Source organism: Gouania willdenowi, chromosome 6 (assembly GCF_900634775.1).
Source record: "Gouania willdenowi chromosome 6, fGouWil2.1, whole genome shotgun sequence".
In the NCBI taxonomy this organism is placed as follows: Eukaryota; Metazoa; Chordata; class Actinopteri; order Blenniiformes; family Gobiesocidae; genus Gouania; species Gouania willdenowi.
The window spans coordinates 34,805,126-34,817,842 of NC_041049.1; the positions used below are offsets into that span (position 1 = coordinate 34,805,126).

Here is a 12,717-nt window from a genome sequence, read left to right on the forward strand (position 1 = left end):
TTGGATGTACAAAGAGGTGTACAGTACATACTCTTTACTCTGTAGTGTTATAAAGGGGTTTATTATAAAGTGATTCTGGAGTCATTTTAAGTACTTTTTGTATGAATATTGTTTAGTTTTTTGTTTTATTTTGCTCATTTAGTATATTTTCATTTGAGTCATTTTCATATTGTTGTTGTATTTTTCTGTAATGTATATTTTTTGGAGTTTTTCATCTTTCAGTTGTCTTTTTGTGCATTTTTTGAGTTTTATTTTACTCATTGTAATGTATATTTTTTGGAGTCATGTGTATTTTGTTTATCTTTCAGTTGTAATTTTGTGCATTTTTTGTTTTATTTTACTCATTTAATATATTTTTATTTTTATTATGAATAAATAAATACCTTGTGTGTGTGTTCCCGTGAAATGTTTGAGACGCTGATAACCAAACTCCATAGACATTGTAGCGCCAATCAGAAAAGTAACAAAACTGCGCAAAACAAAACGTAAAGCTCCAAACTACATGAGTGGGTAAGTAAATTAAAGTATTATGTACAATTCGGCTGTCTTTTTTTAAAAAACAAAAATAATTTTTTACCTTTGAACCGAGTGGTCAGAGCTTAGCTTCCATGCACAGCACCACAGAGAATCCGCAGTTTTCCAGATGGAGAATTGAACGGGTTGGGAAAGTTGTCTGCAAAAGACTCACCAGTGGCAGACGGTTTCAAATGATCTATTCAGAGAATTCTAAACTATCTTCTTCTCTATCGCTCGTGTGTTTGCAGTCTGTGTCTGCTTACGTAGCTGTGTGCGCAGCGATTGGCACTGGCCGCACACGTGACTCTTGCTTGGGTGAGGAGCTGTGCAGTGAAATAGATATAGATGGTGCGCTAGCGCCCCCTCACACCCTGAGGTCAAAAGTTGAATAGGTTTCATTTCGGGGCCGTCCAGAAGTGAAATAAAATTAAAATAAAAATTTTGAAATTACCAAATTACTCCAAAGTAACAGACACACACACTTGGGGTATTTGGAACCCGTTGACCAAGTTTCAGGTCGAACTTGCACTGCGTCTGTCTGTGTAATTGCTCACTTAACGCGCTGTTTCACTATAGTCAGTATTGAACTCAACCCGTTCAATACTCCATCTGGAAAACGGATTGCCTGTGGTGCCGCGCATGGAAGCTTTTTCTCTCAAGTCTCACACATTTCAACAACCTGTGACGGAGTATGTGCATGCGCGGGGCTGATGTGCATGCGTGTGAGTGAGGAGATGGAGAGAGTCCCACACGGCAATAGGACAACAGGCCAGCGAGTCACACACACATAAGTTATTTATAATAAAAATATACTAAATGAGTAAAATAAAAACTAAACAATATTTATACAAAAAGTATACAAAACAACAACAGAAATGCACAAAATTATACAAAAAGGCTCCAAAAACACACAAAATGACTCAAAAAAACATACAGTACAGAAGAATACACCAAACTACAACAAAAAAGTGAAAATGACTCAAACTACACAAAACTAAATACAGTATTTATACAAAAAATACACAAAATGACAATAGAAATACCCCTTTATAACACTACAGAGTACCAAGTATGTACACCTCTTTGTACATCCAACCTTTAAACACATACTCTGGTCTCTGGTCTTTGGAGAGAGCAGACGTGTTTTCATTTGCTCCGATAACACGACCTTGGCTACAGCTGGCTACAGCTGAACAGCCTGAAAAAATGGGCCCAAGACTGAAGGAAAATGGTGAAAAAACCTCAGGGAGGCCCTTCAGAACCCAATTCGGGTTTGGAAGAGGTCAAGGAGATGATATGCGAGGGTCTACGAAACCTATCTGCCGAGATAAAGTCGTTGGAAAAGACGCTGGAAAACTCACTGGAAAACCTACAAAGCGAAGCAAAGGTACCGAAAGAAAAGAATGAAAGAAATGCTGAAGAGATAAAATTGTTGAACGCCAGGGTTGAACAGCTGGAACAAAAGGAAAGAGAGAAAGATGTCATCATCACAGGCCTAAAGATAAAACCCAGGAGCTACGCGAGTGACGAAGAAACAAAATCGATTGAACAACAGGTCATTGACTACCTGGAGTCGAAGGACATTGTCCTGAACCCTGACAACATCAACTCCTGCCATCTCCTGCCAAAGAAAAATGATAACAGAGCTGTAAAAATAACCTTCACGAATATGAAATTCAAAGGAGAACTACTGAAGCAAGGAAATAAAATCAAGGGAACGAAGGTGTACATCAATGAAAACCTGACGAAACAAAATGCAAGCATTGCATGGAAGGCACGCCAAATAAAAAAAGGAGGAAAAATTGTGAAGACTTGGACAAGAAACTGCAGGATTTATATCACACCACTGGGAGAAGAAGACGGAAAACCAATCCTCATCAAAACGATGGAAGACTTGGGAAAATACGAAGGATCCACCTAAACAACAACATTACTGATGGTAATCATGGATATGGACCCAGATCTATATAAACACTGGAAACAAAACTCACTGTGATTATTTTACGGAGACTGAATTAAATGTGGAAACCAAGAGTAAAAAAGGTCTGTCATTTATTAATTTTAATTGCTAGGTGTTGGGGTGATTAAGGATTACATTAAATTTAAATTCAAAGTGTTTATTGTCATATGTGCAGTTAGAAACACTTTTCCTGTACAATGAAATTACTACCTTGCTTATGAACTAAGATATAATACAATGAAATTACTACCTTGCTTATGAACTAAGATATAATACAATGAAATTACTACCTTGCTTATGAACTAAGATATAATAATGTGTTTATACAAGTTAAATCTAACAGTGGAAAATACAACACTGCCAATAGAACTAACAACAGCTGGATTAACCTTCATGTAGAGACAAAACAAGCTGCAAACTTGTGTGTCCAAAAGAGACATTCCCGAGTGGTGACATTATGGATGAAAAGGGAAAAAAAAAACAACTTCCAAACAACTTCGAAAGAGGAACTATTCTTGAACTGGAGGAATGCTAACGACGTCTGGCAGGGAACAAGGCCAACACGAACAACGATAGAGAGGAAGAGGAATAAAAACAAGACAACACTGACTACAGATGAGAATACACAAGAAAGGACTGTTCAGAACAACTCAAGAATGTTTGACCAGAGAGACATGTAAACCCATGTAAATTTGCGATGGTAAAACAGGGGACGGGACCCAGATAAGCAAACTGCTTCTCTCGTCTCCTTTTTCGGCATGTACAAAAGAATGTAAAAAAAAAAAAAAAAAAGTGAATGTAACCATGTCGGAAATAAACTGAATAAATAAAAATACTCATTTGGCCGTAATTGACAACTCTACTTAAGCATGAATGAATGCATACTTCCTACAGGCACTGTATTAGTTTCTGTGGTTTCTATATTTCTATTTTGGTTTTAAGTGGGTAAAACAAAATAACCCCACTGTTTATTTGTTATTTTGATTTGGTTTTAAAAGAGAATAACCAAAGATTGAAGGGTACACGGATTCACACCGTTAATTTGGTTTTGAAACAAAACAACCAAAAAAAAAAACAGATGATGGATTGCTGTCATACATGTTTGTCTGTTTCGTCTTTGATAGAATATGCCTCACTGTCGCAAAGAGCCGAGGCAACGATTTATCATCATCTAGTATCCATAGGGACGCTGTGGGGCCTCATAATTGATCAGCTTTATTAATATCTTTGTTAAGACAAATAAAGCAGTGCATGTACTTCTTCCTCCGAATTTTTTTTAGCAGTAGTTTCCTCTTTCTCTTCTTCTGCGTTGTTGGAGGTGGTTTGGTTGGCAAACAACATGTCTGTTCCTTGGTACCAGCTACAACTGCTGGTTTCTAGCGGTATTGCAAGAGTTACAAGTTCTAAAGTTACAGAATTCATTCGCCAAATGTGTTCCAAAAGTCCCGTGCACAGAGACAGCCAATAGAATGTCCCGGTTCAATGACACACACATAAGGATGTCAATAGAGACACACAGAATGGATTACGGACAGACAACTTTGTTTAAAAATCCTAAGTCTACACACACAGATTGTATTGCGCACACACAAATAGTTTTGTTACAATAATAGCCCCATAAAAAAAGCAGGTTTTATTTTTGATATATGTGATTAGAGAAAAGGGTGTGTGTCTTACGGTCCTCTGAATGTAGTCCCATGTGTGTTCTGTGGTTCTGTTTTGTCCTGTGTAGTTGATTATCATGCCTTTAATGATACTGGACATCTCGTGTTTCAACTGAAAAAAGATATAAAGAACAACGTTAACAACATGTTCAACATTTGCCTGTGTGTGTTTATATGCGTTACACCAGGGAGGAGTACCAGCTTCTAAAGACTGTGATCTTCACAAGAGACCAGCAAGAGCCTCACCCTATTCTAGGAAATGCCGCCACCCTGCCAGTGGTGAGCTTTAAACACAGGGAGCAAGAATACAGACACACACGTGCAGTCAAAAACATACATCAACATGCATAGACGAATAGAGGCTGGTGGGCAAACAGCCTCCACTTATCCACAGGCTTTTTATATCTGTGTACAGGTCTGGGTACAGCAAAAAAGTAGGGAGTGAACAGCAAAAAAGCTGAGGAATAAAGGAAGAAAAACTAGCAGACTTACTCGATCTCTTTGGAAGTAAATGAGCACACCAGCGGTAACCTGAGCGATGAGGATGAGCAGCAGGCAGGTGAAGTACTGTCAGGGATAAAGAAATGTGTCATTGATGGAATAAAGCAGCTAATTAATTTTCAACGTACTCAGTTTATTAATAATAATTATAATGCATCGGATGTTTTATATTGCCTTTCATACACACTAAAAGGACTTTACAGTGATGTGCATTATTCTTTCACTCCACACACAGTGGTGGTAAGCTACTATTGTGGCCACAGTTTCCTTGGGGCAGACTGACAGAATTGAGGCTGCCATAGTGCGTCATCGGCACCTTCGACCACCCCCCACAATCACGCACACACCACATTCATACCAGGAAACGTGGGTGAAGTGTCTTGCTTAAGGACACAATGACAGATACTACTAGCAACTCCTACCCCACTGTGGTACCTGGAATTCTCAGTGGTCTCCCATCCAAGTCCGAACTAGGCCTGACCTTGCTTAGCTTCTGAGATCTGACAAGATCGGCATTGATAGGCAGGCCATATACACAGTTTAAACAGTTTAAACCCCAATTTCATCTTCTTAATCTAAAATAAACTATTTGATGCTCTGTGTGCGCAAATTTAGACATCAGCAGGGTTCTCGCCAGCGCTGTTGAGTGTAGAGGCCCCCTATGGTGTGATTTTGAACCCCAACAGAGTGATGTTGCCCCCTAGGGTGTGTTTCAACCAGTGTAGGGGGATATTCTGTTGTTTTTTCCTTTATTTATCAGTGCCATCGTAATAATTGTTGCACACGTGGACACAAATGGGACTTACAGGTTTGCATGGGTTGTTTAAACTCTCTTTTTAATCAGCATAACCAGGAAACACATTCATCAGCTGCATCACTATTAATACAGGCCATTTTTTCGGATGTTCCCGTCTTTATCTGAGGACCCCGAGGACCCCTGCAGCCACTTACTGTAGCTTCCCCTGATGTTGCCTGTGTGCATCCATAACCCCTCTCAACTGGATCTGCTTGTCGATAGCTCTGCTAGTCTACTAAAATCCACCTTGGACTCAATTGCACCATTGAGGGAAAAAACTATTAAACGTCAGAGGAAAGCTCCGTGGTTTAGCTCTGAAACTCGCACACTCAAACAAACAACCCGTAAATTAGAGAGAATGTGGCGCTCAAATAAAACAGAGGAGTCACGAATACTCTGGCAAGAAAGCCATAGTAAATACATGACAGCCTTACGACATAGTCGATCTACATACTACTCCTCACTAATTGAAGAAAATAAAAATAATCCGAGGTACCTTTTCAGCACTGTAGCCAGGCTAACACAAAGTCAGAGCTCTATTGAGCCCATGATTCCTTTAGCCCTCAGCTGTGAGGACTTTATGACATTTTTTAACGATAAAATTCACAAGATTAGAGATAAAATTAGACACTCCCTGCCTTCACCTGGGCCTGCTGTACCATTAAATGTAAATAGGCCTAACCTAAACTGTTTCACACATATAGGACTTCATGAACTTAACTCTATTATTTCATCCTCCAAAACATCGACCTGCCTTTCAGATCCGATCCCAACTAAGCTGTTTAAAGAAGTTGTTCCCCTTGTCTGCCCATCTTTGTTGGAGACAATAAATATATCCCTATCAATAGGCTACGTGCCACAGTCCTTTAAAGTAGCTGTAATCAAACCCCTTCTCAAAAAACCTACTCTTGACTCCAGCACTTTAGCAAACTATAGGCCTATATCTAATCTTCCTTTTATTTCAAAGATTCTTGAGAAAGTTGTGGCGGCTCAGCTCTGTGACTTCCTTCAAAACAACAGCCTGTTCGAGGACTTCCAGTCAGATTTTAGAGCTCAACACAGTACAGAGACTGCTTTAGTTAAAGTAACTAATGATCTACTCTGGGCTTCAGATGAAGGACGACTCTCAGTGCTGGTTTTATTAGATCTTAGTGCAGCTTTTGACACTATAGATCACTATATTCTACTAGAGAGATTAGAGAAATTACTTGGAATCACAGGGACTGCCCTAAACTGGTTTAAGTCCTACCTATCTGATAGGTACCAGTTTGTACACGTGAATAATAAGTCTTCTGTGTACACTAAAGTAAGCTACGGGGTTCCTCAGGGCTCTGTGCTAGGTCCAATCTTCTTCTGTATCTACATGATCCCCCTTGGTAATGTTATGAGAAAATACTCTGTTAACTTTCACTGCTATGCTGATGATACCCAACTGTATGTATCAATGAAGCCAGGTGAGACAAATCAGCTATCTAAACTTGAGGCCTGTCTAAAGGACATTAGGGCCTGGATGGACCAAAATTTTTTTCTTCTTAACTCAGACAAGACTGAGGTCATTGTACTGGGCCCACGACACCTTAGAGAAACCTATGCTAGCCTAACTGCCCTAGATGGCATTACTCTGGCACGAAGCACAACTGTTAGACACCTTGGGGTTCTATTTGATCAGGATTTATCCTTCAACTCTCACATAAAACAAACTTCAAGAACTGCCTTCTTTCATCTCCGTAACATTGCTAAAATCAGACCTATCCTGTCTCAGAGCGACGCCGAAAAGCTAGTCCATGCTTTTGTTACCTCTAGACTGGATTATTGTAATTCTCTTTTAGCAGGCTGCCTGAGCAAGTCGCTTAAGACACTTCAGCTGGTTCAAAATGCTGCAGCATGTGTACTGACTAAAACTAGGAGAAGAGATCACATTACTCCTGTATTAGCCTCTCTGCATTGGCTTCCCATAAAATATAGAATCGAATTCAAGATTCTTCTTCTCACTTATAAAGCCCTAAATGGACAGGCACCAGTCTATCTCAAGGAGCTTGTAGTGCCATACAATCCCCCCAGAACACTACGCTCTCAAAATGCTGGACTACTCGTTGTTCCATTTGTCTCTAGAAGTAGTATAGGAGGAAGAGCTTTCAGTTATCAGGCCCCACTTCAATGGAACCATCTACCAACCACGGTTCGGGGGGCAGACACCCTCTCTACCTTTAAGGTTAGGCTCTAAACATTCCTCTTTGGTAAAGCTTTTAGTTAGGAACCAGCTCATAGCTCATAGTTAAGATGAGAGGTCATTTAGGTTAGAGAGAGACCGGAGAGGGTCCCATTCCTCTCTCAAACACTCCCTCTATGTCTGCTTCTTCCCTTGTGTGTTTGCTCCTGTACTCCTTCTGGCTTTTGTCTTGCAGGTCCGTGGGATCCTCAGTGTGGAGTTACAGAGTCTCAACAACTCTGTCTCCACCCTTTCCTCTATGATAAATTCATGTTGGGTGTGGGATACATATGTATGTGTATATACGTATATATGCATATGTGTGTATCCATAAAATGAAGAGTCCGTCCTTAAGACTGCTCTACTGTAAAGTGTCTTGAGATACCATTGGTTATGATTTGGCGCTACACAAATAAAAGATTGATTGATTGATTGATTGATTGATCCTCCGCTTGGTAACCGTAATCACCGTCCAATATCAACAGTGTTCGTCAACCGTCATGAAGCTGCTATTAATGTTTATAACTCGCAAGGGATCATTCTACCTGCGCGGGCACAGATGGGAATACTGTCGGGATGAAACAGGTTTGGGCTTTAAGAGGCATCGGCTTAATTTGGGTCAGACAGGTTCGGGCCATATTCTGTTGGGCTCAGGCTGGGTCAGATCTTCTGTTTTGGGCGCGATTAAAGCTCTACTGTGTGCATCCTCCGCTTTGTAACCCATCATCGCCGTCCAATATAAACAGTGTGCTTCATAATCTCAAAATGAATCCGTTGGGGAGGGCATGTCCATAACAGTCCTAATATTATTGCAGGTCACACATAATACCTAATTTATATTTGAAAAATGCGCCTTCAAATCTGTCTTTAGAATAAAATGTTGCTTCTTGTCTATACAGTGCGTGTGAGCATTTATTAGTGGAGGACCTATACCAAGCATGAGTAACTCTCTAACGCTATTCATCATGACCCATTACCAATTCAACAAATAACTTTTGGATTTAAAGTAAGGCAGTAACAAAGATTTAAATAAATAAATAAATAAATAAATAAATAAAACTTTACTTCACAGACTTTGGTCATCAGAGGGTTATAAATTTCAAAATTTTACAACATCCTGTTTTGGTCGGCTTGTTTCCATGAGAAAAATGCTAGATTCCATTCTTTTTTACCCACTATTAGGCTTGTATTTTTTATGTTAATTTGTGAGGAGAAAAGATTGGAGGTAAAAGCAGAAAGGGGATTGGTATGCTTTGAGCGGGGTTGTCCTGACTTTAATCTGCATCTCTGTGGCCCTTCAGCAAGGCGCTTAATCATCACATGCAAAAACCATATTTGATATTTACCTCTGCTAAGGAGGTAATGTTTTCACCTGTGTTTGTCCATCTGTCCATCTGGCTGTTAATGTAGGATATCTCAAAATGTTCTGATTGGATTTAAATGAAATTTGGTGAGTTGATAGACAATGTCAAAAGAAAGAACCAGTTTGGTGACTTTGCACCTCTAAACTCTGCAGAGTTTTGCTTTCTCCGAGTATGAATTTACTGAATCTTAGGCTGTGAAAAAATATACTTTTTAGTTAGAATTGTTGTGACAAAAGCTTTCGTGGGGTAAAATTTCTAGCTCATAAATATTTTTCAACCAGCATTGTGTTAATTAAGGTTGTTTGTAAGCAGTCATCATCTTTACATAGTTGTCACTTGTAAAATATAGCAATCCAGACTAAAATCTCAATAACTCACGAGACCAAGCAGACAACGTATTTCGTAGATGGCTCCTATGCAGCCAAAGAAGCCCATAGCCATGGAGAGAGATCCCACTCCGATGAGGATGTATGATGCCACCTTCATAGTATGTGACGATTCCTCTGAAGATACACGAAACAACAACAATAACAACTGATAAATAAAAAGTAAGCAGAAAAAATACATGTAAATGTCACAAAACAGATATTGTCCTTTGTTAAAATAAGTACCAAAATAAAAAGGAATGCAGAAGAAATGTCATCTTTTTTATTATATTGTTTTATCAATTACATCAAATAATCTATAATAAATAATTAATGATGACTAAATGGCTTAATATTTCATGAGCAACCTATTTACACTGTAATATATGGTTTGGTTGATTAACAACATCTTAACTTGCCATCGGCCAATAGATTGGATGCCCTACTTGCCCTACATGAAGTGAATGTAGAGCCCTGCCTTGAATCCTTATCTGGTCTGGAGAAGCACCAGAGTCAGAGCCAGTCTATGGATGCAGCCTGAGTCTGAGCTCTGTGAAAAGGCTCCAACTTCAGTTGAATTAATGAGCTCATGCTCCAAGAAACTCAGGTAGAGCAATCAGATACTGCTGTATTTTCAATGTAAAATGTATTAGTGTCAATCAACACAGTGTGATGGCTCTCTCACAAAGTAGTGGATTCCCACATCATATCAGATATTAATTTGCTATGGTCTTTGATGCATGCGTCTATCCAGATGCAGAGGGAACAATAATTTCCCCACGGGGCATGGATATATGTCCTCCCTGCACTCAGACCACTGAGGAAAAACAATGGTTGGTGCAGACAACTCTCATATTCACAGACCCTAATCTTCTATGTTTGTTTTGTCCTGCACCACCCCCTACATCTCTGATTGATCAGGTTGTACTATGCCTGAAAAGGTTAAAAAGAATAAACAAATGAGTGCACATTTCTATACATATTACAGCTGCCTCACAAGTTGTGGTGGTTTAAGAATAATCAAAAGCTCAAAGCACTACGATGAACATGTGCAGCATATTCATGTGGCTGCAGGGTAGCATTTATAGGGCGTCCAAAAAGCACTGTACATCTTATTTTTAGCATTCGCCAGAAACTTCAGTACACATACACAGTCACATCTGACACACACTGTAGTCTGCAAATGGAGCAGCTGTTGCCAGGTTTCCGTGCAAACATTTTTTCTTGGAGAAGTAATAAGATGGAAAATTCCACATAAATCAGTAAAAAATTGAGAAACAAATTATGAGAAATTTTAGAATATACTGTACATATGTACTCTTTGATGGTTATGGGACATACGAACAGATTTTTGTGCATGGTCTATATGAAACAAGTGTAGTACAAAGCCGAATATTGGAGAAATGTGATGCAAACAAGTTTCAGAGAGAGCGACCTTATCAGCCTAACAAAATGATAAACCGATTTTGGTCATAAAAGGTATTGTGGGTTGACATTTCTACTGTTTATTCTGCCGATATATATATTTTTTTTTTTTTTTTTTTTTTGCCCTCCCATGTCTGCATTTGTTTTAGATCAGCACTACAATGTTTTCTTGACAAAAGTGTATGTTTTAACTTGCAAAAATGAAATCAATTAATTTTAATGCATACTTGTGACCACCACAAGCCATGCATTAGGAAGAAAAAGAGAGGGCACCAATACAGAGTTATTTGAGACATATTAAAAATAAATATGGCAAGTTTTCCATGAAGTTGAATTAGTTTTATGTGGAATACATTCTGTGGGGCATCAAAAGGATGTTTAATGTGTTAAGGCTGCTGTGGATTCTTTATAACACTGATAATGACATAGTGTGGGTCCAATAGATAAATAAATGGAATATATTTATTTCAAAAAACTGGAAACTTTACTCAAAAAGTTTGAAATTGGTGATTGCAAGTTTGTTATTGACATACCCATAAACATCTGTGTACATACGTTTTAATTTTTAAAAAAGGTCCCTCAAATACAAACAAAACTTACAAAAATCAATATTAAACATTTGATAAAGGGAATCATTACACAGTTTGTTCATTTGTCAGTCATGGACGTTTTCATTTTGGCTCTGAAGCCTGTCATCTTGAGTGTGGATTGCAACACTGCCTCCTAGGATGTGGACTGTTGTCCGCGCTAGCTGGTACATGTTTAGCATTAAGGTGCTAACAGACCCTAGAAGTGCTCCAATGATCTGCAAACTCTTTTTTGCACAATTTTCACACAAATGGGCTTTTGTTTTCCAACCGGTGTTATTATAAACTGAAAGTAACGCCCACAAAACACAGGAAGGACTAATCCTCTAGTTTTTCCATCTCTTGAGTCTGTGCATCAGTGTTATGAGTATATCTGGAACTCGTGAAATGAGACTGTTTGGAGTGCAAAAAAAGCAATTACCTGCATTATTTTTTGCAGTGCATTATTTTTCTGTGATTAATTTATCGCAATTAAAGCATTAAAATCCCAGCCCTAGTAAATATACTCAACCTAAATTAAAATTAATAATGATAATGTATAGTTTGTGAGTCAACTTACTTCTGGTTTGTTGTCAATAGCATATGCCCTTAACAACACCATAGCAACAAGAAAAAGCAGAAAGAAATGTACCTCAAAACAAATAAATGGATTGCATACATAAACTGAATGGATACTATACAAATTAAGAGTATATTTGTTATCAAAAGGAAGATAAAGCCACAAGCCATCTTAATACAGTATATAGCAATTTCCAGAGGAAAAAGAAGAAATGTCCATCATGTTTTATGTCACTCACTGGGTACTGACTCAGCCCTGTAGAAAAGACTGGGCAGACGAAACAGTCATTTCATTAAAATGGCTATGTTTTGCGCAATGGACAAACAACCGGTAGTTACTACCCATAAGACTGAGTTGTAAATATACACACATTCCTTTGATCATTTTAAGGAGTTTAATGACCTAAGGTGTGTGTTTTTGGTATTCAGCCCACTCACACTCAGTGAACATTAAAACTGCATGTTCAACAAGTCATGTTATTTAGATCCTCTTTAGATTGTAAAGCAGTCATCACCTCTCTTGCAATCAAACTTTCCCTTTTAAAAACTCTTCACTGCAGTTGTAACAAACTTACACAGCACTGGACACTGTACTCTACACACTTCCTGCAGCACAGAAAGCCTGCCAGTGTTTGCCGTGTTACTGTGCTGCTTCTGTTGCTGTGTCCTGTGGCAATTTTCCATGTAGGTCCTTGCAAGATTATTTAAACAGCTTTGGAGTGGTTTTCATGGAACTTTCCCTTCAAAAAGAACAGAACAGTTGAGGCTTGGA

At 38.7% G+C, this 12,717-nt stretch overlaps 1 protein-coding gene across 2 annotated transcripts in view; it reads right to left on the reverse strand.

Annotated features, from left to right (window-relative positions):
* cd82b (CD82 molecule b) overlaps positions 1–12,717 on the reverse strand; it is a 39,084-nt gene that overhangs the window by 9,178 nt on the left and 17,189 nt on the right. For both annotated transcript variants that reach the window (XM_028449034.1, XM_028449035.1), the window contains exons 4-6: positions 9,389–9,513; positions 4,633–4,707; positions 4,154–4,252 (exon numbers count right to left, since the gene is read on the reverse strand). In XM_028449034.1, coding sequence (XP_028304835.1) covers positions 4,154–4,252; positions 4,633–4,707; positions 9,389–9,513 — 299 coding nt within the window. The remainder of the gene's footprint in view (positions 1–4,153; positions 4,253–4,632; positions 4,708–9,388; positions 9,514–12,717) is intronic.